The following is a 27358-nucleotide window of genomic DNA, read 5'->3' on the forward strand; positions in this document are numbered from 1 at the left end:
TTACAAGGAGAAATATCGACAGCTTTTTCATTCCCCTCTTAACGCGTTAGACACTGACACATTGCACTAAGGATAGCTAATGACAGACAGTCTAAACTCTTAAGAAGCAGAAAGTACGAAAAGATTGCTACTCAAAATCGACATACTCCTCAAGGCATTAGAATTCTTAATGTTCAACAGTCGAAAGATCGAGGCGCGAAAGATTCTCCTAAGGGGCACTTCCAACAATCTAGCTATGGGATGGGAACACCAAATACACTCCGGAATATGCGCCGTCATATGATCTCTCGCTGCATAGCAGTGGGGCTTATTAGGTTATTCGATATGGCAATAGATATTTATTGTCAAGGGAATGCGCCGGATTTTAGTCGGTGTCTGCTCTTGGTTCCTCCCTCCGTCTCGGATCATATTAGCAACAATACGGAGTAGTCCACTACGAAGGAAACTGAACGAAATAGTTGCCGGCGTCTGAGAATTCGAAGTCGCACATCACTTAGACTACAGTTATTCTAACCATCCTTCCAATTGCTTTAATGAGCTGATGCTTTTCTATCACAGCATCTCACATCTACTGAGGTCCTTTATGTTATTTCAGCGGCAAGAGTCTTTTTCGGGTACTGACTAATAGTGTGTTCAGTTTCCCTCGACCACGGTCCTTAATATCATAAATAGCAAGAGAAAGAATGAAGATGCCAAGCATTATTGCGAAGCCAGAACCACTAATCTCTTCCAATATCTACACTAGCTCTTAGAGAAGCATGGATCTTTATAAAAAGCTTGGCTGAGCTAAGCTCCATGGTTGCTGATGAAAATTGGCTAAAGAGTCCTCATGACTCCTATGGCTGACTACTCTAGCGAATAGTCTGACTCTCCCCCCTACATGTATCTAGAATGTCTGTACAAGTATAGTCAGTTACGAAGATGATTTGGTAAGAATTGGCAAGGATGCCAGAAATAACCGTTTATCCTCATCCTGTGCTATCAGAATAGCGTTCATGAACGCCGATCCAAGGATAATCAGAGCCACTATAGGACCAGGGCTACCTCCTGGGTATAAACGCCCTTCGTGTTTCGTATACTAAGCGACATATTCATGCATCCAGCTAGCACCATATCGGAAGCATACCCTTGTCCTTTGCACTCCCCTCTTCAGATTCAAGTGTAAGCGCATTGCCGGTAACATTTGTTTCTATCCCAGAGATGCTTTTGAGAAGGATCTAGAATGAACAGATTGGATGTTGACATGGGTCATTATTGGCTCCTTGAACGGAAGATCTTGATAGAAGTATCGGAGACGACCTAGAGACTTCCTTACTATTCTCAAGAATATTGCTACGGCGCAGAGCTTGAGTGAAGCCCCTTACCCTCCCGAGCATTGTCAACTGGGAACCGCATTTCTCCGAGATATGCAGGGGCCAGCGGAACACACATCTATCCACAAGACTAGGATACGTTTACAGCGTAATCAGTCAAAGTCAGCAGATACTATAATTACAAATTATGTCAGAGTTTCCAATGCAATAACTCTTCTCTGTTAATAGTTGCAAACATTTAGACAACAATAGCTAAACTATCGGCCCGTCAGGCATTCAAGAGGCTCTGTCCTCAAGCTGCTCGTGATCAAGTTCAACTACAGTGTGCATTGTTTAGTTACAGCGGGGACATCGACTAGCCTCAACGCTACCGAAAAGATGGTTCGGCACCGGCTACGTTCTGTCACTCTGCTAATAGGCTTTAGCCCGCAATACGGAGACGGAGCAACTTGTGGCAAACATCCTGGGCAGTGGAAGTCTCAAGAGGCGTCATCATTTGTGGCTTCTCGCTAGTTAATATGCACTCAGCATCTCTTCCCCCACTGTGCCAAGGGAGTCCCGGTTTTTGAAGCTTCGTTGCAATGCTTCTCTTTACCTCTCTTCATGTCGCATTGAACGGGCTTACTGGGTCATGCCACACTCCAACTGTATTGAGACATGCAATCGACAACTGTATCAGCCAACACACCGCTTACGACTTGCAACAATTACAGTATAAGATCTGGTACTCTCTCCTTTTTGAGAAACAGTGAAAAGGAATAAAGCAAAGAGCAATTGGAACACTGGTGATATTTCTTACCGAAGGGGGGCAGAGTACAACCACGTCGAGGACACCACAAAAGCCTCCAAACCATCGCATTTCGCAATGTCCACGATAGTTGTTCGCCGCCAACCACGCAGCAAAGGCTGTGAACAATGCATTTCGCGTCGCGTCAAGGTGATTATAGCTCATCTTCTTGTCGTTTGCGCTTTTGCCCTATTTAACTGTTGAACAACCCTGACAACTCACTCGGTTGTGTAGTGCGATGAAAGAGCCGGATGCTGCAAAAAATGCGCGCGCTTTGGGCTCCCATGCTCGGGAGCTATTCGCGGGGCAGTCTTCCTTGACATGACTGAGAAGGTGACCTGCAGCTCTTTGAGGCCGCGAAAGAAGAGGAGAAGCAGGGTTGCCACCACCAAAGCAACGACAAAAGAGCAAATAGAGGAACCTCTCCCTGCAAAGGGTTCGACAGAGCGACAAAGCAGTACGGAAGGAAGCGAAGAGAACAATTCTATCGCAATTTCATCCTCTTGCTATAACAGTACATTGGAAAATGAAGCAGAAATATCTTACCTAGACCTTCTTGAAAACGATGATGAAAGCGATGACATCGATGGTGGTATAGTGTACCAACCAAATAGCACATCTGCCTCCCATTTCGACGACGACAAATGCTTCGGCATGGCTTTCGACAGTTACATCAACATCCCACCAGAGTTGGACGCTTCATCCTACAACGAATATTGCTTTGTTGGCAACTTTGCTCAACTTATCGTCAGCTCTCGTCGGAGCTATTCATCTCTCAGGCCACAATCTTGGATACTCGAGCTTCCCCACCTAGCAGCGACAAATGCTTTGCCATCCTCTCTCAGATATGCGATGCACGCGGCAGCACTATTGTACCATGCAGTCACCAATAACGATATCAGAGCCAAGGTAGCTGCCGTAAGGTGGTATCTGGCCGGGATACAGAGCTATCGTGCTACGATACTCAAACCGCAAACCAAAAAGGCACTCATGGCCCCTGTGACGGAGGAGACTCAAACGTCCGAGGAACCATGTATATCGGAAATTGCAGAAATATGTGTTCCAATCATGTTTTCCTTCTATGAGGCTCTGCAGGGCGGAAGCTCAGCCGCAGAGCTGCTTCACCACGCGGCAGCTACCGAGATGCTGGAGGCACGGGGCCCAGAGAAGTGTGTCAGTGGCCTCGCTCATAGTGTTATGCGCTCATTAAGAGTCAGAGAGGTAAGTTGTTACTTGTTTTTTCAGGTATCTTGACTGGCGTCATTGTTCTTTTTGTTGTTGTTGGCTAACTAGACTTCACCTTAGGCCTTTTACTCCATTATGAACAACCGAACTGCCAACTTCTCCTCGCCTGAGTGGCTATCAATTCCCTTTCAACAGAAGCATAAGATATATTACGACCGGCTCATAGATGTTCTCCTCTCCTTCACTAGAGTGCTTCGCCTTCCATACATGAACCACAAAGGTGCAACACTGAGGCGTTCAGTAAATCGGGTTCACGACCTCTCTACAGCTCGCAAAGCTGATATCGAAGAAAAGGCAAACACTCTCCTAGCAAAGCTGCAGGAGTGGTGGCTAGGTTTCATACAAGAGCACTACGAAGTCATGACATTAAATCCAGAATGTTCATTCAGCCCGGAAAACGCCTACATGACTGTTGCTTCTCCCTCATCGGTCCTCCCTCTATCCGGGCCCTGGATGGTCGCCAATAGCGAAACGCTCACCGCGAGCATGCTTTCCATATACAGCGCCATTCATATGGTCATCCACACTATTCTCCTTGTGGTTTCTCTATCGAAACCCCCAAACTTTCTTGGTCCCGACGGTCAGCCAGAGGTTGATGCACACCAGGCTGCGATTTCAGCGTATGCCACGGGTGTTTTCAATGCTTCTATGTATCTGAACATGATCAATCCCTTTTGTGGAGATTCAGTTCGTACAAATTTCTCTGTGACTATCGTTTCTCAGTTCGCTTTGGAAGACTCACAGCGTGATGAAGCTCGTCGCATGCTCAGCCAGTGGAAGGTTCATACTCAAGAGTGGCCCAATTGCTCAGAGAGCACAAAATCAGATGGTCTTGTTTTATAAGATGGAAAATAGCTTGGACTATGTTGATATACAGGTCATTATTACAACCCATCACTCGACTGTACTTACCGAGGAAGTCGACTCGGCACTACAATCCGTACGCAGCTATGGTATATGTATATAGGCTCTATTACCCTTGCGGCTCTGTATCTATAATTATGGGGAATGTATTTACGGCTTATTTGGCATCCGTCAGTTCATTGATTAAACTCTCCTGCGTAGAGTATCTCTCCCGGCACATTCATTAGCGGCCACAAAGCTCGCATACGATCCTGGATACCCCGCTTGGTAGGCACAGTTGCTAGCTCAGAGTCTGCATTCTCAGTTTCCAGTTCAACTAAAAAGCAAATGAATCAGCATCATGATTATGTTTCAAGAATGTGTAATTTTACCCATTTGTAGCTTACCTTGAATGTAGACCGCAGTCCTCTTGCCGCTATACATAGCATGCGGAATATTGGTGACATTGTCTGAATTCGCGTCCCCAATAGCGAATATGCCGGGAATATTCGTGACCAGGCCATGAGATTGATCTGCAGCAAGTCTTCCACCATACAGAGCCACGCCAGTCTCCGCACCCAAATTCGACTTCTGTGCCGTACCAAAGTTGGTCAAAATAGCTGCCCGAATTACTGGTGTGCCAGTTTCGAAATTGAGCTGAAAGAGGTCATGCTCGGGGTGAGATGGTAAACTAGGATCCTCGTCTCCAACTGTTCCATTGGCAAGCCTCTTGATGGAGGTGATGGTTCGGTTGTCAATTTTTATGTCGTGCAACTGCAGATACCGCTCCCAGCTCGGAAAGCCTTCATCTGCGGCCGCTCGTTGCGCAGGAGTATCCGTGCCGTTGACAAACAAGATGATATCCTTGTTAAGTGTGATAATCTCGCGAACCGCGCCGGGACCCTTCTTTAACGGCCCTAAGATGCCTAGTTGCTGGTCTGCATGCTCATGCCCATCGCACCAAGGGCACCAATAGATCCCTTTGCCCCAGTTCTCAATGAGTCCCGGTGTCGATGGAAGTAAGTCACGTAATCCTGTTGCGAGAATGATCTTTCGTGCCGTGAATGTGAGCTTATTGTCGCCAGCATAGTCAGCCGAGACCGTGAAATATGAATTATTGGCTTCCGGCTGGATCTTGGTGACTGTGCCGTTTACCAAACTGGCGGTGACGTACTCTAAGATTTGTTTGCGTGCCAGCCAGCGGAAGTATGCCGGTGTGACTCCTGTCCACGGGTTAGTCCACTTGTATGCAACCTTTGTGATTGTAGCTATGTTTTTCACATGATTTTCACACAATCCATTTCATACGCCGGGGGGGGGGGGGTTGACCTACCATCAAATCCAATCACATCATGCAAATGCCGAGTAGGAGCATTTCGGTAGTCTCCCGAATCGATCAACAAGACGTTCCGACGAACACGGGCCAAACCACTGGCTGCGCTGAGACCTGCAGGACCACCTCCGATGACTATCGCATCGTAGTCAGGTCGAACTGCGGACTCTAGAACGCTATTCGTGGACGCGGCCACAATAAGGTTGCCTAGAACTGACAGAAGGGGAATGATACTTGCAAGTTTCATGATCGAGATGGCGGTCGTCGCCAACACAGGATAAAGCCTGGGTAGATGATCAACGCTCTGGTCGGTCTCAAGTTTACAACATCCCTAGAATGAGGGGAAGCCAAATTCTTATTTTATGCTCAAACCTTACTTCCGCCCGCCATAAGACTCGTCATCAGATGTCACTACTTGTACAAAATACGCTCGTGCAACAAAACTTATGTGCATGTATTGTCCACTGAACACATACTCCATCCACATCGCCGACCTGTTTCATGTGCGAACAGAAATTTTCCTGCTATTCTATGGTGTTTTTCATTTATACTGAGACACTGTCTCGCCGGCGGATAATTGAAGTGAACAAGTAGTGCTGATCGGCATCTGACCTGAGGAACTGATGCACTTTGTTTTGTGAGGAAATGGATTAGGTGAGCGAATACTACCCAAAAATACTACCTTTACTTTCGCAACAAACTGCATGACCAACTCAGCTGCGCGAGAACTCTGAGGCATTTTCGTATTTATCGCCAGTTAATGATGTGTGCATATGATGAGGACATGAATAGTGATCTAGAAAGATTTGCAAAAACAGCTCTCCCTTGCCGAGTTCATGTCTCGGCCACTATTTGTTAGTATCGTCGTGTAAACAGTCTCCAATACTAGCAGGCTCCATAATACCACATATATCACTTAAATTAGACCGAGAAAAGGGATAGCCGATAATAGTGTATTTCCATGATACTGTGGTACCATTGTATAAATATGCGTAGCTAAAAAGTCTTGCTAACCGAGATGATAATAACAAACAAACAAATAAACAACATACTCGCTAAGTAGTCTTCTCAAGCATACGAATTTCTATTGCTTGATAACATGCTTAGATGGACAAAAGAGTCGCAGCCTTCCACTTCTCGTCAGATGCAGCGAGCTCCTCCGCGGCCTGCTTCACCAAATCCACCGTCTCAGGGCCCAACAGCAATCGCAGGGGCGGCTCCTCCTCTTTGGAGATCTTGAGGATCACATCGGCCACCTTGACTGGATCTGAGCGGTAGGCGCTGTACTGTTGCCGAATTTTCTGGAACGCTCCCACACTCTGCTGGTATGGCTCGCTGATGATAATCTCATCGTCCGCGAAACCGGCCCAGTCGGTCTTCATGCCACCGGGCTCCAACACGGTCAGCTTGATACCAAATGGCGCCAACTCCTTGGCAACAACAGATGTGAAGCCTCCAACAGCCCATTTGGCAGCCTGGTACGCCGACAATCCAGGTGTTGCCAGCCTGCCGCCTACAGACGAGACTTGCAAGATGCGGCCAGACTGTTGCTTGCGCAGAATTGGGGTCACGGCCTTGGTGACATAGACTGTTCCGAGCAGGTTGGTGTCGATTTGTTCGCGGTAGATGTCGACGGACGTATCTTCCAGTGATCGTGGGATAGCATAGCCAGCGTTGTTCACGACAACATCAATGCGGCCAAACTTGTCAATGGCGGCCTTGACTGTGCTTTCGACCTGCTCGTTGTTGGCGACGTCGAGGGCCAATGGCAGGATGCGGTCTGGTCCGTACTTTTCAACGAGATAGTTGACCGTGGCAGGGTTGCGAGCAGTAGCAACAACGTTGTCGCCGTCAGCGAGGGCAGCCTCGACAATGCGGAGACCGAGGCCTTTGGAGGAACCAGTGACAAACCAAATGCGGGCCATTGTTGTGAAGTTGAGGTGATTTGTTGTATATACCGTTAATGTGTATATATCAGTAAATGAGTTTTTGTGCTTCGTAGTGCTTTGAGTTGTGAAAGATGAGGCTGTTGACTTGCTGTCAATTCCATCAACATACGCGGCATCTCCTTCATCTTTATAGACCTGAGCTTCCACCCACGTCGCGGGCCTTGATTCCAAATTTCCTCATCTTCACCCCATTCCTCTACCTTAACTCCGTGAGGAGGCAATCTACAGTTCGAGTTGTAAACTTGCCTCCGCCTCATTCTGCGGATCTCCACGCTGCCAAAAGCAACTCAGCCTGTCTGCAAGCTAGCGGACATGGCCCGACAGTGACGTAGGTTTGTTATCCCCGGGGCGAGCGGGTTTTTCCCGCTCAGTGCGGCCGCTCCAGCTGTTAGATATCCCACCCTGCCGCTTTCAGCAAGGTTCGCGGGCTGTAATGGAGCAATAGCTCTCAAAGCCTTTGCCTCTCATCAATCCGTCTCCTGTGTAATGTTCATCCTCGCTTGTGCGGAGTGCGACATACACATACATACGTACACAGACAGAAGGACGGAGAGAATTTGTCAGTCGACAGCGCCGCCCGAATTCCTCTTAACTCGCCGTCGGGCCACCTCCGTCTTCCAAATCAACTGCCGATGTTCCAAGTGCTGTGAGTGGACCTGGACCTCCGTGTTAGAAGCGTCCGCTCCGGATCTGTAAGGCTCCTGAGCGGCCGCTTGTACCCCTTCCGGAGCTATGATTATCGCCATCAACAGCCATCGAAACTCTTACTGACAGACTTTGCGCCTTTGGGCGCGCCTCTAGATTTTCTTCTGCCGGCATGAGTGAGAAATCGTCCCCATCTAATCAAAAGGCTGCGCGTGCTTGCGCATCTTGCCAAAAGTACAAGCGGCGGTGCGACAAGTCCTTGCCCAGCTGCTCTCTCTGCACCAGGTACATATTCCAAAATCTTCGTCCTTTTTTTACCCGCTGCTTCAGGTAGCCATGAATTCACCGCCGTCTCTCTTATACTGGTATGATACGTGAATGCTTGGCATCTGCCGGCTTCCGTTTCTCGCATACCGATTTAAAGCGGCCGCCTTACCGGCTGTCGACTCCGGCCCCTGTCCCGAACCCAATTTCCCTTCTCGTAGAAGCCCTTATATCTTATTGGTTTGTTGCTCACGTCCACAGGTTACGCAGGCCATGTGATTATACCAATCGGCAGTCGGAGAATGAGCTGAAAACGCGGATCCAAGAGCTGGAGTCTCTTGTTGCCACCCATGTGGGCAGGCTCTCTCCCCAGCCTCAATCCACTCCGACAACTTCCAGTCGAGAAACTACCAGCCTAATATCACAGCCCCCTTGCTCATTCTATCCAGCAGCCCTCCGCTTCCAGAAGCTTTTTTTGGATACAGACATCCAGACCCGTCCGGATGCTCCGTCACCGCCGTCGAGCGACATGATCCCTGCCACCGTTTTGATCTACTTAGGCGATCAGGCTCAGTGCGCAATCATCATGTCACAGTATTTCCAGACCATTCATAAATGGATCCCCATCATCAGCCGAGTGCGTTTAACGTCACTGGCTGACTCAGAGCTGGGTAACCGGCCCAGAGCGGATTTCGCTTTGTTGCTCCTAACTATGAAGCTCATCCAGGATGTGCCTGGAAGCTCGTCCAACGCGGTGAGAGATGCGATGTACATCTGCGCAAAGGAATTCGCAGCTTCTCTAGAAATTGCAGGTGTATACACGCTGCTCAAGCTTCAGGCTAACCTTCTTATCGCGGTGTATGAGATGGGGCACGGAATCTTCCCGGCTGCCTATGCTTCGATGGGATGTTGTGTCACTCAAGCCATGGTCCTCGGCATCCATAATCGAGATGCTCCTCAAGTTTTAGAGCAGCCGCGCACTTGGATAGACTGGGAGGAGAGACAGCGGGTATGGTGGTTGGTTGTAATTCTTGAACGGTAATTCTCCCTCTATTGGCATGTTCAGTGTGTATTATCTAGATCGCGCAGTGCTAAACACAAGCAGATATATAACATCGGTAGGAGACAACCGACCTCTCCTATCCGCTGACCCTAAGACAACATCTCATCTACCTGTCAATGATGACGCTTGGGATGCTGGAGTAAGTAACATCCGATTTGCCAACACTGAATGTTAGAGTAGTGGAGCTAATAGTTTTTTCTATAGCAAGCCATGTATCCTGAGCGTCTCATTCTATCATCTTCCAAACATTTGTCTGCGAGTCCATTTGCTCGTCTTGCTCAGGCCTCCCACCTCCAAGGCGAAGTTATCAAGCATTGTAATGATAATACGCGAAGCCTAGCACTCGTGCAGAACGACGTCGAGGTGCTCAGCCAGGTCTTGTGGTCCTTCCTAGAGGTCATCGGCAAAGACAGGGCCAGCATGATGCACTTTTACAGCTCCGTGGGCGTGTGTCTGAGGTGAATTCAAGGCTCATGCTGCTTATTGAAGACAACATAGAAGTTACAACAATGAGACTAATACGTTACTCTTCAGCGCGCTGATGAAGCTATGTGATCATCACTCTTGCGACTCATTCGCCATTTATAACGACAGGGCCCTTGATGTGGCGGAAATGGCCCTTGCTCGAGAAATAGCTCTCCGATGCCAAAGCATAATGAAGGATTGCATCGCCAAGGCCATGTCATTCGTGGAAGTACTGAGAGAAATGGTACAGGATCAGGAATCTATCGAGAATCTCGCCAGCCTGTCGCCTTGGTTCTTGGATAGCATCTACCAGTGCTTGGCCAATATCGTTTATCTCATGGCTACGACTCCAGCCGTAGAAGCCTCGGGATATCCATCGCAGGTTTCGCTATGTATGGACCTGTTACGAAAGGCAAATCAGAGATGGAACGTTTCAGGTGAGTAAAGGTAGTAGTCGATCATCACTTAGTGCTGGTATACTGAAACAGGGAATACAGGCGCATACCTCGAGGCTATCGACTTAATAGAACAGGAACTAAAAGTCAGTCAATATTAGGACCTCTGCAATCATCTCTCTCGTGTAGATACCGAGGCAAAACGGCCATGTTAGGCCAAAGCTTCAAATGAAGAGTCCATAAATAATTTAATTCAATTGCCCATGCAATATATATATATATATATATATATGGCAATCTTTGGCGAAATAGTTCTCCAAGTTCGCCCAGCTCTCCGGTTCCACGACGTCGCTGACAGAATGATTCCTGTCTCGGAAACTTCAGGATAACAAAGTATGAAAGTGAGGCAATGATTGGAGGGAATTATCCAAGACCTGTATGCAGCTGGCCTATTTGGTTGCATCCATTGCAGGGTATTCGTAGGGATGTGCAACTCCTATAGGAAGGACTATTGGCCAATAATGCAAGGTAGTACCAATATCTGACGTAGGATCTCAGCCCCATGCAGAGTCCATCCACAATGCCATGATAAAGGCAGAGCCCAGCCTTTCAGCCGAGGGCGCGGATTTTTACATTGAGAATATATGTGCGATGGCCTGCAAATCTCCCTGTGTTACGTGCATTGCGATCTGAAGGATCGCATTTCCGGCTTGCGGCAGTTATGTCCAACCGCCCCAACCTCTTCGAGCCACTCCAACCTATCGGCGAGAATCTGTATCTCTATGAATCCTCAGATCTTACTTCCGATAAAGGAAAAGGCCCCTCTCTCATCGTTCTCTTCACCTGGCTCGGCGGGGCTACGGCCACCAGGATTCAGAAATATCTCCTCAGCTACCGCACCATCTGGCCTGCAGCAACAATCCTCCTTGTCACTACGCGAGTATTCGAGTTTGCAGCTGCGCCATCCAGTGCTATTCGTGCCCGTTTAAAGCCGGCTCGCGATGCTATCCGTCGGCACGTCAGTAGCAGGGTAAAAGGCAGGCCTTCGATACTATTCCACGTATTCTCCAATGGAGGACTTCATACGGCCATTCATTTGACCCTCTCGCTGCGGGACACCAAGGAGAAAGCCGAACCGCTGGATCTTAGACTGTATCTCGACGGTATCATCATAGACTGTTGCCCTGGACAAACAGATTATATGCGCACATACAACGGGGCTATAGTGTCTCTTCCATCTACTCTCTTTGGACAGCTACTCGGAAAGCCGCTCCTCTTTCTCGCCGTCACCCTCTCTACAAGTTTAACTCATGCTGGGCTAGTCGCTGGCGTAAAAGATTACCGCCGCCAACTCAATGATGCGAATGTCTTTGGGAGCTTGGCAAGGCGGCTTTACTTGTATGCAAAGGAAGATGTAGTGGTTGGGTATAAAGATGTTGAACTGCATATAAAGGAAGCAAAAGAGAAGGGCTACGAAGTTGAGAATGTTTGCTTCTTAAACAGCCGCCATTGTTCGCTACCCAGGGGAAATGAAGAGAAGTATTGGGAGATAATCAAGAATTTCTGGGAGGGATCGTTGTCGAAGAAGGAAGATCAAATGCGATGTAGACTATGATGTTTCAACCTTTTTGTCACCCATGGAGTTATAGCATCTGTTTAGTCCAGAACATATACACAGAAAGAGAGATCTACAGGTACCTTTAGAGATACCGTGATAGTCACCGGCAACATACGAGTTAAGTATTTGGATCTACTTATTCATTCGTCAGGCTGTACATCCAGCCGGCAAGTCAAAGCCGTCGTCCCCAGCATTACTTGGCAAACGATACATCTACTTGTACGTAACCGCACAGCTTAATCATCAATCACGATTCGCCATTACGAGGCAGCCAAGCAAGCCGATTATCGAGCCCACCTTTCAATCGTGGGCCACAGCACCACTTTTCCGTGACAAGCCAGGAACGAACTCAAACTAATTGGATGAAAAAGGGCCGCAGCATGTCGCCAAGTGACAGCTAACAAAAAGAAGCAAGTCTCCGCTGCTTGTACTCTAAACTTGGGTTCCATAGACTCCGGGGTGGCCGAAAAAAAAAAGAGTGGTGGAGAGGATGAGTTTTTTTTTTTTTTTCTGTCCCTTCTCTTTTTTCCTCTAGCCCGTGTCTATTCCCGTTGACAGCTTCTCACGTTCGTCACGGAAAGAGTAAGCTGGAAATTTCCGGCTTCAAAGTAACAAAGTCATTCACTGTTCGAAAAATCCGCGTCAATACGCTTCCCGTCATGTCTTGAAATTGAACTATATATCAGCACCAACAGCCTCGTCGTTTCACTTATTAAGATTAGAGGTGCGTCATCAGGAACCTCAGCCAAACCCGCTGCCAACTCCCATCTAGGCAGAGCGTGAAGATACTAGCTGGAGACCGGCACCGCGACTGTTGCACTAAAACATCCCATTCTAAAAATACAATTGCCCGAACTCCATTGTGATTGGTCAATTGCAAGGCTCGCAGGTGCGCGGTGGCGACAGGTTAATTAAGTCTTCCGCAGCTTTTACCCGAAGAGTTTTGCCATGAGAGCCTCACTCCTGAGATGCCACTCCCCACTACCTACCAAGCTGCCGGGAAGGCTGGCACTAGGTATGAGTGTGATGAAAAAAGAGAAGAAGAGAAGAAACCCCGAAAAAAAGGTGTCACCCGAGTTCCATAATTCGTAGCTTTCCCAAGCCATCTTGACGCGCACGGTTTAAAAATCCATATACACATCTTAACCAAACCCACCCAAACTCCATACCCTAGACGCAATCGGCTCAACAGCCATGCAATGCAAATTCGCCCGATTTCCTGGGACGCTAGGCCACTAATCCCATCGTTGCCTGTCGAGATCGAATCGGAGTAATGCCATGCCTTGTTCGATCGATATATTGATGTTTTATTTTGCCGTGCCGTCATCTAGGAGATTTTTCATCGCCACTGCCACGGGAGGTTGCATCCAGAGAGGGGCTTGGCGGCATCACTTCAGCCGGATCTGATCTTGGACGGTTAAATTTTCACCAATATTTTCCCCAATTAGATCGTGTCGGAAGATCAAACAGGGTAATGATCGAGCAGGGCTTGCGGTTGAGATACGATGAAAGAGAAGAAAAAAAAAAAAAATCAAGTCGCTATATTATTAGGTGCTACTTGATGTAGCTGCTTCTATATCTATCGATAGTTTTGGCACGTAAAGGGTGACGGTTTTGTCCACGGAAAAGGCCTCGGAGCCCAGAGCCAGGTATCCCAGGTAGTCGCCAGACTTTGGAAGGTCGGTAGCGGTGAGCTTGAACAGGCTGTTGATGAGAGGAGAAATGTCTCCGTTGAATTTCTCCACTGGCGTATTCGTGTACCATGTTAAGACGTTTTGCTGCTGTTGGTTGACACCAGTGTAAAGATTGCTACAAGGGGTGGAAGTCAGCAATATGTACTACTACGTGAGGGTGCGGAGTTAAGTACAAGGATACTCACAATTGGTTGCCGTCTAGCGTCTGAGTGGAAACAGGGCCCTGGGCGAAGCCGATGGGTTGAGTAGCTGGGCCGATGGCAGCAAACCAAACCATGAGTTCGTACTTGGCCTTTGAAGGGTTCTGAGCGGCTTGCTTGTCGCTATCAATAAACATGTCGATGGCGACGTTGGTGTTGAGGTTATCGGCCTGGAGATCCGCAAGACTTGCGGCAACAGTGGTCTCATTGCCGATACCATAAGACCATTCGAGATCTACATCGACCTTGGATATGCTGCTAATGGTTGCAGGGAATACACCGCTGTCGACCTGGATGTTGGGGAAAGCATGGACTGGATCATCCGCCGGTCCAGGAGGGTATTGCCAAGAAATCATAAACTGGGGAGCAGTGGTGCTTGTGGCATATGTGCCGTTGTTAAACGTAGTGACCTGAGGATGGTCATCAGCAGGTGCTACATTAGGACGAGAAATCCTGGGTTCCAAGTACATACATTTACACACAGCGCTCCTGGTTCACCCGGATTCCAATTCCACTGATTGGGGTTCACTAATAAGAGCAAATGTTAGCCAAGATGTTGAGTCGCCGTTTGCATGTACGAAATAGATGGGTGTGAATGAGGGGAGATGTGAAGCAGCAGTGCTAGGCCAAAGCAAGCCCCAGGATGCAGCAACTAGCTTTTCATGTGATGCTAGGGATTCATCAAAGGACATGGAGCTCTGGTGTGGCATCATAAATATTTTCGCAAGCATCCAAGACAAGTCCATGATCAGAGCCACAGCGTCGAAACATGGCAGGCCCCGCCATAACGGCATGAGCACAGCTGGAAACCAATGTGTTACGCCTTGGCTGTATCCATTTGGGCGACCTCGAATTGCATTGCACCACATCACATTCTCAGTGACATGTAGGCGGCACCTACAGGTATATTGCTGGCCCTTGGTGTCGGGCGTGATTCCGAAAGACTTCTGGCAGTATCTCGTTTTGGTGATGCCATTCTTGGGAGGTGCTGGCGGTTTGGGCGATGGAATCGGGGGCGGTTCAGGCGCAAACAGAGGCGGCTGTCCGGTTGCTGCTCGGTGGGATTGGAGGCCGAACAAGATGCCCAAAGTGACGGCGATGGGGATGGCCAGCAGCGCAGCGTTGACGAGGATGCGGATCGTCATGGCGGCTGCTGAAAAAGCGAGAGAAGGAGAAAAGGAGAAAAACGAGCGTCTGTTGCCGCAAAACTGCGGATGTCAACGAGCGAGCGTCGTCGAGGGTCGCTGAGGGCCGTCGAGAGATTTGGATGCTTTTTGTCGAATGGATGGAGGGGGAAGCTCAACTCGTGAGAGGAGAGTCAGCGATACGAGGAGCTGTGCTTTGTTCAAGGTACGGGATACAGGTTACGGGCTACTGGTTACGAGGTACGCGGCCGATGTACTGCCCACCTGTACATGTACATGTACATGCTCGGGTACATGCTCATGTACCGGGTGCCTGGACTCAGCTGTGGGCAGAGTTACAAGCCGGGGCGTGGACGAGCCCGTACAAGCGCATGTACTGCGCCGGACAGTGGCGCTGAATTCTGCTGGTTGCTGCAAAGTACAGGCGGCACTAGTGGGCGCGGTGGGCGGGCTTTAGTGGTCTAGCGCACAGGCCGGTACGCCTCAGCGGTTCCGCGAAGTGCTGGAACACCTGAAGCAGCGGTGCCAAGGGGATTGACAATTCAATTCAACGCACGATGAGCCACAGCTCCATGTCGATTGCTCCGAAATCCCGTCCATCCAGTTTTTCTGCTGGAAACAAGTGGGCGCCGCCACAGACACGAGTTTAGTGCTCGATGCAGCAGCTGCGTCCGTTGATCGCCGGTACGAGCACTGCGAGGGAGAGAAAAGGAAAAAAAAAAAAAAAGTCAAAACTGGGACGGTGGATCGTCTGTGACGGGGGATGATGCACTTGTGTCAGCCAGAGAGAGTTTTTAGGGGGCTGAAGACGGGTGACGGCCATCTGCCACGGACGGGAGTCGAGATGCTGCTGTGCTATTTCAGTGCAGGCTCACGTCAACAATTCCTTGCATAGCTGTGTGATTGCTATCTGTATGTTGCCACCAACCGCAGGTGGTACATACGAGGTTGGTCATCCACCCATCCATCAGTCAGAAAAGGGGCAGGTAAACAAAACGAGCCTCAAGTCAACAAACGACACAAGCCTCGCAGCAGAGCCGATGGAGCCGGACTTGACAATGGCGTTGAGCCCCAGACAGGCATCGTTTCTGACACCAGCCGCTTTCCCGTTATCAATGTCAATGTCTGACGGCCGCTACGAAGTACTAGTATTACGAGCAATCACCACTGCTAGCATGTGGCATAGCCGATTCGTTCCCATTCTGTCAGTTGTGCCAGCCTGTGCGCCGCTGTAGTGCCGAGCGCAGCACCAACACACGCAGCGCTACCAAGCTTTTGGTGGCATCTCGGCCGTATCAACGATTGCGGCGATGCCATCACAAAACCCACCGCACGACTCGCTCCCAATCGGGCTTCGGTACAAGTATAGTACGAGTACATGGCCTGCTCCATGGACGAGTACGAAGTTGACGTTGCCTGCTGCATGTACTTTGTTGGACACATGATTGCGGGATGGGCTCTCACTCAGGCCATCTCGCCGGCCAAGGAAGAGAGGAGTAATAACGACTCTTCTCTCGCCTCTTCTTCTTCCTCTTCTTTTTTGTTAATTTCTTTGTTTAGAAAATCCTTCTTTTCTTTTTCCTCCAACCACTCACTCACTTCCTCCTAACCACACACTACACCTCGAATCTCTCTTTCTTTCTCAGCGCTAGGCCAATCACGATCTAATCCGGTTTCCTTATCCCGATGGTGGAGACGAGGCTTGCCCCTCTTTTCCCCTCGGAATCTCTGAAAACAAGAATGAGGGCCAAAGTGGACGAAAATCACGGCAGCACAAGCATCACTTGACAACTGACTAACACCATCCCGACGTCTGAGTCTCACCACAGGCCGATCACAGCTGCTGTGCCATGTTGCGGAAAAACTCTGCCAGGAGATTTTTTAGTGGATGGTGGGAACGGGTACCTTGAGTAGGCATAGGATAGTTTGGTCGCTGTGGCCAATCACGCCCAGCAGGATTGAGGTGATGCTTATCTATAGGTACATTGCCTTATTGCACCCCCTTTTGGAGGTACCGAGGAGTGTACTTGTACGAGTACCTACTCGTCAGCTCGATGTCTGTCTGTCTGTCTGGATCAGAACCCAAAAAAAGGTGGCTTGGACAGAGACAGAAGCATGTTTTTAGTGGGTTGTGCTCAAGCATACAAACAAGGTAATGCTTCGTGCAAGCGCCCGACGCACTTGTCATTTGCAGCTCCGCACCGCAGGCTGGGCTGGGCTGGGCTGGGCTGGGCTGCATGTCAAAGCAAATAGCATGGACAAGCTTCCTTTGAAGCCGACGAAGCAATTCATGGATCAGATCAAAACGTACCAGTTCGGATGCTGCGCGCGCGCCGTTTGCCAGCAACCGTCCAAATATAGCAGCATCTCCTCTCTGCTAGGACCGCTTCGTACAAGTACATGTCCCAGTTTCTCTCCCGGCCCACGTCACGCCACTCCGGCCTCGTATTTGGGACAGTACATGCTCCGTACATACAGTAGGGAAGAAAGCAGCAGCACAAAAGACCAGCAGAAATGAAAAAAAGAGGGTGCTGTGTCTGGCTGGCCTGTGTCAACGTTGCTTGCGTTATACTGCATTTGTCGCTTCCGACCTGCCTGCAAACCAGCCCGTTTCCTGCTAGCCTATGACGACGATTCCCTGCTCGCCTTATCCGCCCGTCAGAACACGAGAAAAAATGGTGTGAACCCTGTCGGCACCGCGCGTATCCAGTACAAGATACGATGCGAAAACTGGAACCCCGCTCGGCCCAGCTGCGCTTGTCAAGGCTTGTCAAGGCTTGTCAAGGCTTGTCGAGGCTTGTGTACGCCCACCAGCACAAAGTACTGTGTACCTGCATCAGCTGCCAGCCCGTTTGGCGGCTCCGCAGGCTAGCAGCACCGCCTACACGCACAGGCGTTACAGGCAGCTGTGAGCTTAGCGTTGGCCACTGGCAGCCCACTGCCACCCGCTGTTCCCGCCGTGCTGCTTTCAAGGTCTGGTACATCTAACAAGGTTCCATCCTCAGCTGTCGTCACTCGCTGAAGCTCGACGATGGAAATCGCCCATCGGCATTGGCGCTTGTACATTTGCAAGCATGATGTGAGCGAGTGATGGAGCTGTTGGAAAAAAGCCACCCAAAGGGCCGAACATTTGCATCGCCAATACTGTACATGTACTGCTCTACTGTACTACCTTGTAACTACTACAAGACCTTCCAAGTACTACCTACAGTACATGTACATGTACCGTCCCTCCCCACCCGTCTCCCACTCCCAGCCGCCCTCGTGTGCCAACCCGCCTGTCCCTCCTCGAGTAGGTACCTCGTACTTTGCTAGCACAAAGCCCGACCACCCTCGTACCAGCGCTAGCTCCATCTACCTAGAACCCGTACCTCGCGCGGTACCAGGTACTTACTTGTGCCACACCACACACACCACCCTCCATCTCATCCAACATTCATCTCCTTCCGTCTCGGCCTCTTCTTTTTTCGCATCTCTCTTCTCTCTCCTCAACCTTCGCTATTCCCTCCTCCCGCGCTGTCACTGTCATCTGCGGCGAATAGCTTCGCTGCTTCACATTCGTTTAGTACATATAATTTTTTAGGGGGGAACCTACAGCATCCCCTTGAGCAGCAGCCCCGTTACACCACCAGGATAGCTTGCCCAGTGCAGGCCCTGCGCTGCTACCTTCGTTTATCTGGTGCAATCTTCAGCCTCTCCCGACTCGGTCAAGGATACACTTTCACAGCACATTGCTATTCATCATTGAGGCACAAGAAAAAAGAACATTGAACCCTATTGCTCCGGGCTGACCGGCTTTTCCCCTCGCTCACCCCTTTGGCTACCGATAAGGCCCTTCTCTCTCGCTTGTGGCCGAGCCACATAAAAACGTTCGCCCGCCATGATGAGAGGTCACCAGGAAGAATATGAGGAGATGGTTGATATTGGAAACTTCCGGCGTCATCACCAAACCGGCTCCGACGACTCTCATCCCCGATTGCTCTCTGACAACATGAGGTCCAACCGCTCCAGCGCGGCCCATCCTGATGACTTCACAGCACCGCAATGGCCTCCTTCCATTGCAGGAACGGGAAGCTCCCCGTCACTGACGTTGAGAAGCGGCGCTACAACGCCATACGACCACTTGTCCTCGTCAAAACACTTGATATATGCTGATTCGAGATCATCTACTCCAATGGTATTTACAACTCCCCTCCCCCCCTGTTTCTCTCCCTTTGACCCAATTGTTGGTGGTTGGTATATACTCCCTGTATACTTGTGACCATGACTCTTGCCGCGAAGTCGCCGCTGACGTCCTTTACTTCCTGTTTTCCTTGAAATGCAGAATCCAAGTCACATCAGCCTGACCACTCTTTTGCCGCAGAATGGGCGTTCTCCAAGCAAAGAGGTTAGCAGCGACAATGACGATCACAATGGCGTGACCATCTTGCACGACCGAGACGACGCCGACATCTGGAAAGGCTGGAGGAGATATCTCTACACTCTGACGCCATTTCTCACCCTTCTCAACACCGGAATGTACCTGACCTACCTTGGACTTCGCATTGCCTGCGTCATCTTGGCGCAAAAGGCCTCGGGCACTACCTTTGCCGCCGCCTGGGTTTTCATTGCCGTCGAACTGGCTGTCGCCATCCCCTCGCTCATGCACAACACCTGGACCATGTGGTCCCTGAAGAAGAGACACAGGCCCAAGATGAGGCTGACTGGAAACGATGTGCCTACTGTCGATTGCTTCGTCACCTGCTGCGGTGAGGATGACGAGCTTGTCATGGATACGGTTCGCGGCGCCTGTGATCAAGACTACCCCATTGACCGCTTTAGAGTCATTGTTTTGGACGACGCCAAGTCTCCCGGCCTGGAGCGTTCTTGCGCTATCCTCTCGCACACCTACCCGAATCTGTACTACATGGCCCGTACCAAAATTCCTGGACAGCCCCATCATTTCAAGGCCGGAAACCTCAACTATGGTCTGGATCAAGTTCACTTGTTGCCTGGCGGCGCTGGCCAGTACATGGCGGCCTTGGACGCTGATATGGTAAGTTTTGCCCTTTTCTGTGTACGGATAGAGAGATATATATAAGGAGGAGAAAGGCCATTTTGAACCGCCAAATTTCATTGACTAACACGTCTCACAGATTCCCGAGAGAGATTGGCTTCGTGCTTTGCTTCCTCACGCTGTAATGGATCCCAAAATGGCCTTGGTTTGCCCTCCCCAGCTGTTTTACAACACGCCGCCTTCCGACCCTCTAGCTCAGTCTCTAGATTTCTTCGTTCACGTCATTGAGCCCATCAAGGACGCCATGGGCGTAGCCTGGTGTACTGGATCCGGTTATGTCGCTAGGCGAGAGGCTTTGGAACAAATTGGAAACTTCCCCCTTGGCTCGCTGGCCGAAGACGTGGCGACATCGACTCTCATGCTCGGTAAGGGATGGAAGACGGCCTACGTTCACGAGCCTCTTCAGTTTGGAACCGTTCCTGAAGATTACGGCAGCCACTTGAAACAGCGCACTCGATGGGCCATTGGTACCGTGGACACTTCGTTCAAGCTCAACTTTTGCCTGTGGGGTGACAAGGTTCGCCAAATGACATTCGCCCAGCGCTTCTCTGGCTTCCTCTACGCCTCTCTTAGTCTGTACACGATCTTGCTGTCCATCTCGCTCTTTGCCATCCCCATCATTTTGATCATGGGCAAACCCCTCGTCGCATACGCCAACGATACACAGCTGCGATGGCTCATCCGCGCCTGCTTTGCCAACACCATTTCCAACCGTCTCTGCGAGTTTGTTCTCTTTATCCCCGCCGGCTATCACACTGGCCAGCGTGGCTCTCGTTACCAGCTTTGGATGTCGCCTTACATTGCTCTCTGCATCGTTCGAGCTTTCCTCCTGCCAAGGTGGCTTGGCGGAGAAGCCCAGGCCTTCAAGCCCACCGGTTCGCTCTCCTCGGCCCTGAACGAGCGTGATCCCAAGCTCAGGAAGAACATGTTCCGTCGTCTGTGGACCATTCTCATCAACTACATGGCTCTCTTCCATCTCGCATTCGTCTATCTGACCCTGGTTGCTGTATGCCTTGTCTCGTACCGCTGCTTCTTCCAGGAGAGCAACCGCGTCAGGGACATCCTCCTCTGCCTGGTCACGCACGCCTTCTGGCCACCTTTGACATTCATCTTCATCTGCAGCTCTCTCTGGACTCCAGTCGCCTACGCCATTGACCCTCCCCAGATGCCCGACCGAGAAGATCTTCTTGTTCGCGACCCCGAAACCAAGGTCGCGCACCCGACAACCCAGAGCAAGAAGATTGCATTTGGTGGCCAGGCCGCCTGGTTCGAATTCGAGTACACCTTTTCGACGCTATATACCTGTCTTATATTTGTCGCATCTTTCCTTTTCTAAATGCATTACGGTGGAAAACTTTCAGGGACACTTGCACATTAAACCGTGTCTCGGGCTCCACGACATCGGAGTACGTGTTTCAATGTGAATGTGAGGGATGTTTGATGGCTGCGGAGCATTACGACCAGTGCGGCGGGTTGGGTTCTACGGGATATTTTTGTGAATTTTTTTTTTAGATGTTGAAAGGCGCAAGGGATATGTATGAACATAGAGACAGACACGTGAATATTTTGACTTGACAATAAGGTAATTAAGGTACATGCTCGACACAGTCGGGGACACTGCAACTATAGATTAATACGGCGACGCAATTCGCCATGTATCTAGCGATCAAATGAATAACATTCATTACAACGTTCTTTTCTCCATCAGTCTGTACAACTCAAGAGTGAGACTAATTTGGTAGTTCAAGCCAAAGGCCCGGGATTTTCGGCTCGGAACATGGCTTTGTTTAACCTTTGGCTTCGGCTGGCTTGCTCTTTTCCCTCATATTGAAACAAACCGATGCACACAATGTCCGTATGCTGTGCAGCTTAGCAGGAAAACAAACTTGACAATGATCCTCCTATGCTCCGGCACCACGGAAGGGCATTGCCAGTACGGGATAGGGGCTGATGAGGCGGCTGAGTGTGATGGGAGGTCATTACGAGCGGCCTGGCGCCTAGTATGCTCAGATCGTGTCAGATTTGGCAAGCACAACGCGTGGCACCAAGTTTCGAGGTAGAGCTGAAATGGGTGGAAGCTTATTTTCTTGCTTCTTGGTGGACTCATTCTGACGTTCGTGATGGTGGGTTTGCAATTGGGTGGAGCGCGTCTGGGCATGTCACTTCGTACGGAGCTCTCCGAGGAGCTTTGATGTTCTTTCGGTGAGAGATACTGGCTGATACGATGTCATGAGGGAAAATAGGGGGGTTTGGTGGAAACGGAGTGCTTGTATTTGGGCACGGAATACGGGATGGAAAAAAAAAAATGAGGGTCAAAATTACGAGTATTGGTAAGTAATCAGGCCTGAGAAGGCGAGAGAGCATGGGAAGCTACAGGTTTCGCGGTCTACATGGGTACATGGGCTTTGGCCTGCTGTGGAATTGATGGCAGGATGCTGAGCGCCATTTGAACTTTTTTGTGTGTTCTGGAACCTTGGCAGAGCGCCGAGTTACCGTTTTCGGTGGGAATGAGTTGACGTGCGGGGAGAGGGTGAAGTGTTGAACTTTGAATGCTCGAGAGAGACACGGGGGGGTTCGGTAAAGCCTGATTTGTCTTGGCTATTATTTGCTTTTTGGTCTTCCTTGGAAAGGAATGCAGGTTTTGTACGGAGGTCAAGGAGTGGGGGTTGCCGGAGGATAGCAGGCCTTCATGTTTACGGAGTACAGTAGAAACGGATTGCGCGGCGAGTGGATTCAACAGCAAATCTCCATGGGCGGTTTTGTGTTGGTGATGATACATCATACATGCACTGTACTCGTACACACCGGAAGCCCTGTCCATGTATCCTATATCCTTGCGACCGGGCGGAGACAAGATGCATCGTTGAATCGGCCCAGATCCAAATATAGGCAAACAGACGATGAGCAAAAACCCACGGCCTACGCTCCCCGATTTCACCGCTGTCAGGCTGACATGACAGCGTTCAAAAAAAAGAACGATCCCAAATGCATCCAAGGCGGCGGTGCGGCTGATCGGCTTTGGGCGGCCTGCATCACCTTCCAGATCTGTACGAGGTCCCCCCTCTTTCTGCCTACATGTCCAAGTACAAACAGGTATTACTATTATTATGGAGGACATGCTAGTAGAATTTTTGGAGTCCTTTACAAGGGCGTTACAGGAGGGGGAGGGTTTAGGATTGTGACTGGTTACAAACGGGGGTTGCCGAGCAATAAAGGGACGGAAGTCCGGATTGGAGCGGAAAAGCGAGCAAAAAAAGGCTTGCTGCAACAAAGGCCACGGGATCTTCTTGGGGACGGGCAGCGGTTTGGTTACATTCTGGTTGACTGGGTGACTGTGGGATTTGAGCTTTTTGTGCAAATGACATGACATGATGGGGAGGGAGGTTGGGCACATGTAAGAGCGCCTGTTTGGTGCTGATGCTAATGCCTTTCGGCTCCATGTCAGGCTGTCTTGAAGCTCCGCTTTCCCCGCATCTTTGTCTTTTCGGGGCATATTGGATGCAAGCCCGTTTTTGTTGATGGAGGAATGATTCTATGCTGGATTGGGATGTGGAACGTTGAGAATAATGAGAAGGTTGGGGGGTTGTACGAGTATACATTTGAAAAGTACATGTGCTAAGGTAGGTTAGGTGATGTGAATATGGGTGTTGTGTCTTGATGCATCGTGTAGAACTGCTTGGTTGCAGGGTAAGGACATGAGGCAGATGGAGATGTCAGTCTACATGCCTCGGGAAGGGTCATGACGTCGCGGCTGAGGATCAAGCTTCTGAATAGGCATCTCGGGCGTTGATGGCGTTGTCTGATTGGGAATCCAGCCCGGCAAACATTTTAAACATTCATGTCTCTTGCTGGGCTGGTTGATTTTGGACTCTCCGCCCAGCCTTGAGATGCAGTCGCTTCTAGAACCTCTGGGCGTTGGCAAATGGAAAATGCTGCCATTCGTCAGCTGCTGTGTCCAGTCCCGAAGAATGAGCACATGCAGCCTTGGAACAATTAGATTGTGATACTAATGCCGTCTCGCACCCCAAACAGCAAGCCCTACCTCAGCTAGTGCCTGTATCAACGCATGTTGGAAATATATAGCACGACATTGTTCGCCATGTGATGGATCTGTCATGTCCTCAGCAGATCATCAATAGCCCAAAGACCACTTGACGCCGGCACAAAGAAGCTGAAGAAGAGCAGATCTACACAAATAACCGCCTGCTCCGGGCACTTACAGGCACGCGCTATTGGCCCCAGCGCCTAGCCTCCCTGCTTTAGGCTCCTCGATGGCGTCTCAGGACCCCAAGAAACCCCGCGGCTCAGTCGCACAGAGACACGATGTGACCACCATCCCTTAAACCTGTACGTCTCAAGACTCCAGTCGCCAATCACAGCATCTGGCGGCCTGGATTGTCACGGGGACGCAGCCTGCTGACGGCAAGGAACATTCTGCCTTTTGATTGCTGTCTCAAGGCGCCAAGGGGAGGAGAGGACAAAAGGCCGGCAGAGGAGAGAGGAAAGACCCAAAAGGAAGCCCGGTTGCCGTGTGAGTGGAGGACGGGGAAATTAAACTGCAACAACAGAACGACGGGCAGCAGATGTGTATAACGTGAGGGAGACGAGAATACGACGCAAGACAAAAGAATAAGAGACGATGGAGATGCGCGTCGATTCTGGATGGGACTGTAAGGAACAACGCTGATCCCCCTTTCATCTCAGCCGTTTTGCTCGTTTTTTTCACTGAGATTTTCAACCATGTTGAACATAAAGTTGACTTTTGCTTTAGCAGCAGCACAGATACCGCTTGCCGGTGCTGTCACATCATCTCGTGAGCTCTCCCGCGTGTCTCGCACTTCTCTCCACTCTGCTGAGAGTGAAGATAAGCTGTGCCTTGCTTTGTTCTCGATCACGTTGCTTATTTCTCTGCTAAACAGTTCGGCCATGGGCATTCTCCCCGCTTCCTCTCGGCTCGGTAAAGCCTGGGGGATGGCTGCTAGGCGAGATGGTTGCCATGGCGAACGGCCTGGCGGGCCATGAGCACGATTTCTACGTCTATGTTAACCAGTCCAGCTGGCTCAACACGCCGGGCAAGGGCGGATCCGAGTACAGCTCGCTGAACGAGGCGCTGCCGTACTGGTTCAACGGGCTGGTGCCACTGGCATATCAGCTCGACGATGATAGACTCAAGGCGCAGGTTCACGATGTTGCTGATACCGTCTTGGGTTATCAGGCTACTGACGGATGGATCGGGCCGGAGGTTGGTGATGCCAGAAACTTTTGGTCTCGCACTCCTTTCTTCTTTGGCTTGACGCAGCTTGTCGAGGCGGATAGCTCGTGGGAGACCAGAGTCGTCACGGCACTCCGTCGCTTCATGACGCTGGCAAACAAGATGCTTCACAACAACAGCCAGGGATTTGCAAGCTGCCCTGGATACGTGGACTGCACTTGGGGACAGGCGCGCGTGCACGATCTCATCATCACGATTCAGTGGATGCTGGAAAAATATCCATCTGACCAGGATTCCCTGTTGTGGGAGAATATGAATCTGTTTTACGCTCAGACGAACTATAAGTGGGCAGATTGGTATACCGAGGGCGTATTCCAGGAGGTTGTGAATCCGAATAATGCTTCCAATTTTCCATATATTCACGGAGTTAATGTCGGCCAAGGTATGTGGTTATTCTTGTTGCGCTTACCCCCCGTTGAGCTCTGCTTATAACAAACTGCACACAGGCCTAAAGGCATCTTCCGTCATCTACAGAATGACGGGGGACGATGATATGGTCACTAAAAGTCAGAATGCCGTGGATTGGACCTTTCAGTACCACGGCTCGGCCTCTGGATCTGTCCTTGCCGACGAGAGGGAACGCGACTTGGCCCCTTACATCGGAAGCGAGCTTTGCACAGCCGTTGAGACAGCATACTCAATGGCCTACATGTATCAGGTTTTTGGAGACAATTCGTATGCCGACCGTGCTGAGAAGACCATTTTCAACGCGTTTCCCGTGATGATGACGGGCGATAAATGGGCTCACCAATACATGGACCAGCCAAATCAACCGTTTGCACTCAACATCATCAAAAGCGACGGCAGCGTGCCGCAAGTCTTCACGACGGCAAATAGCGGCGTGGCCACAACGTACGGCATGGAGCCGCTGTATCCCTGCTGTACGGTGAACCATCCCCAGGGATATCCCAAGTTTGTCTCCAACAGCTGGGTGATGCACGAAGGCGGTTTGGCGCATGCTCTGCTTAGTCCATCGACCGTAAAGACTGTTGTCAATGGAGGCTCGGTAACGATTACGTGCGACACAAACTATCCCTTCAGCAATGTTCTCAAGTATTCTATCAACGCAGATAAGGCATTCACTCTATACCTGCGCATGCCCGAGTGGTCAAATAGCCAGATGTCCACCTTGTCTCAGTCTGGCGCGTCTTCATCTCGCCTCACCCTGGATGCAGATTCTGAGACTGGCATGACCAAGATCTTTGTAAATCCCGGAAAGACTACAGTTACATACATTATCGTCGCAGGGGTAAGGACGGAACAAAGGCCAAACAACAGTGTTGCAGTCTTTTATGGCAACTTGCTCTTCGCGTTGGACGTTGGCTTCTCACAGACTTCGTCTCTTCCGCATGGATATTATGACCCCAGTGGTCCCGGTATTTCTGGCTTGCCGTTCCCTGAGCTCCGAGATTATTACGTTAATAGCACTAAGCCGTGGAACGTCGCGATCGATCCCTCCACCATTAGATATCACGGCGTGAGCAGCATCGCAATCCTCCCGGATCCCATCTTTGAGCAAGGCGCACCACCGAATTATATGACTGTCGATGGCTGCGAGATCGACTGGCCCCTGTATCTAGGCGTGACGCCGGATGTACCGCCTCTGAAGAGGAAGTGTATCGGGCAGAGGAAGTCGTACAAGCTGGTGCCGTATGGAGGGGCAAAGGTACACATGTCGGACTTGCCAACAATCAGGTTTTAGGGTCTGAAATGGCATTGGAGGGTCGTGAGATGATATACGATGAATAGGGCGTTGTATGAGCGAGATATAATGTTTTGTCGAATTCTTCCATTGTTTGTACATATGGAATGAGTCGATGGCCTTGATGATATCCAGGGTGCTTCTGTGGTGGACAAGGCGGCGAATATGAGAGATCTCTTGCTGTTTTCTGTTTGTAAACCTCTCTTTCTTCTTTCAAATACCATGTCATATTTGATTCGCAAGCGAGGTCTCGATTAGTTTCCCAATACTGCATCTGAAATGGGTGATGTAAGAAATTCGCTTCCACAGGCAGCCTTATAGCGCGTAAGGGATTGTCGACCTGAAGTTCGCCATTCCTTCATATACCTG

At 50.1% G+C, this 27358-nt stretch overlaps 9 protein-coding genes across 9 annotated transcripts; 5 read left to right on the forward strand and 4 right to left on the reverse strand.

Moving 5' to 3' along the window:
• Positions 1–2178: 2178 nt before the first annotated feature.
• Positions 2179–4188, forward strand: TRIVIDRAFT_48270 (uncharacterized protein; the record flags this gene model as incomplete). Its single annotated transcript, XM_014098854.1, has 3 exons — positions 2179–2250; positions 2335–3321; positions 3406–4188. 3 exons carry the CDS (start codon positions 2179–2181, stop codon positions 4186–4188), a joined length of 1842 nt encoding a protein of 613 aa, XP_013954329.1.
• Positions 4189–4385: 197 nt separating this feature from the next.
• On the reverse strand, positions 4386–5768 carry TRIVIDRAFT_58598 (uncharacterized protein; the record flags this gene model as incomplete). Its single annotated transcript, XM_014098855.1, has 4 exons — positions 4386–4525; positions 4596–5006; positions 5091–5411; positions 5522–5768. 4 exons carry the CDS (start codon positions 5766–5768, stop codon positions 4386–4388), a joined length of 1119 nt encoding a protein of 372 aa, XP_013954330.1.
• A 693-nt stretch (positions 5769–6461) lies between these two features.
• On the reverse strand, positions 6462–7541 carry TRIVIDRAFT_216440 (uncharacterized protein; the record flags this gene model as incomplete). Its single annotated transcript, XM_014098856.1, has 1 exon — positions 6462–7541. The coding sequence occupies one exon, from the start codon at positions 7444–7446 to the stop codon at positions 6625–6627; it is 822 nt and encodes a 273-aa protein (XP_013954331.1).
• Positions 7542–8965: 1424 nt separating this feature from the next.
• Positions 8966–10463, forward strand: TRIVIDRAFT_203212 (uncharacterized protein; the record flags this gene model as incomplete). Its single annotated transcript, XM_014098857.1, has 5 exons — positions 8966–9417; positions 9485–9581; positions 9647–9900; positions 9977–10344; positions 10405–10463. The coding sequence occupies 5 exons, from the start codon at positions 8966–8968 to the stop codon at positions 10461–10463; spliced, it is 1230 nt and encodes a 409-aa protein (XP_013954332.1).
• A 560-nt stretch (positions 10464–11023) lies between these two features.
• TRIVIDRAFT_48266 (uncharacterized protein) lies at positions 11024–11917 on the forward strand (the record flags this gene model as incomplete). Its single annotated transcript, XM_014098858.1, has 1 exon — positions 11024–11917. One exon carries the CDS (start codon positions 11024–11026, stop codon positions 11915–11917), a length of 894 nt encoding a protein of 297 aa, XP_013954333.1.
• An 860-nt stretch (positions 11918–12777) lies between these two features.
• On the reverse strand, positions 12778–13469 carry TRIVIDRAFT_216441 (uncharacterized protein; the record flags this gene model as incomplete). The annotated part of the gene is made up of 1 exon (XM_014098859.1): positions 12778–13469. The coding sequence occupies one exon, from the start codon at positions 13245–13247 to the stop codon at positions 12906–12908; it is 342 nt and encodes a 113-aa protein (XP_013954334.1).
• TRIVIDRAFT_216443 (glycoside hydrolase family 12 protein) lies at positions 13442–15083 on the reverse strand (the record flags this gene model as incomplete). The annotated part of the gene is made up of 4 exons (XM_014098860.1): positions 13442–13729; positions 13800–14224; positions 14287–14342; positions 14716–15083. The coding sequence occupies 4 exons, from the start codon at positions 14957–14959 to the stop codon at positions 13468–13470; spliced, it is 987 nt and encodes a 328-aa protein (XP_013954335.1).
• A 3764-nt stretch (positions 15084–18847) lies between these two features.
• On the forward strand, positions 18848–21707 carry TRIVIDRAFT_77308 (glycosyltransferase family 2 protein; the record flags this gene model as incomplete). Its single annotated transcript, XM_014098861.1, has 2 exons — positions 18848–19994; positions 20095–21707. 2 exons carry the CDS (start codon positions 19278–19280, stop codon positions 21349–21351), a joined length of 1974 nt encoding a protein of 657 aa, XP_013954336.1.
• A 3048-nt stretch (positions 21708–24755) lies between these two features.
• On the forward strand, positions 24756–27228 carry TRIVIDRAFT_209784 (uncharacterized protein; the record flags this gene model as incomplete). Its single annotated transcript, XM_014098862.1, has 3 exons — positions 24756–24828; positions 24935–25669; positions 25734–27228. 3 exons carry the CDS (start codon positions 24756–24758, stop codon positions 26987–26989), a joined length of 2064 nt encoding a protein of 687 aa, XP_013954337.1.
• Between the last annotated feature and the right edge of the window lie 130 nt (positions 27229–27358).

Source organism: Trichoderma virens (genome assembly GCF_000170995.1).
Source record: "Trichoderma virens Gv29-8 chromosome Unknown TRIVIscaffold_81, whole genome shotgun sequence".
Classification (NCBI taxonomy): Eukaryota; Fungi; Ascomycota; class Sordariomycetes; order Hypocreales; family Hypocreaceae; genus Trichoderma; species Trichoderma virens.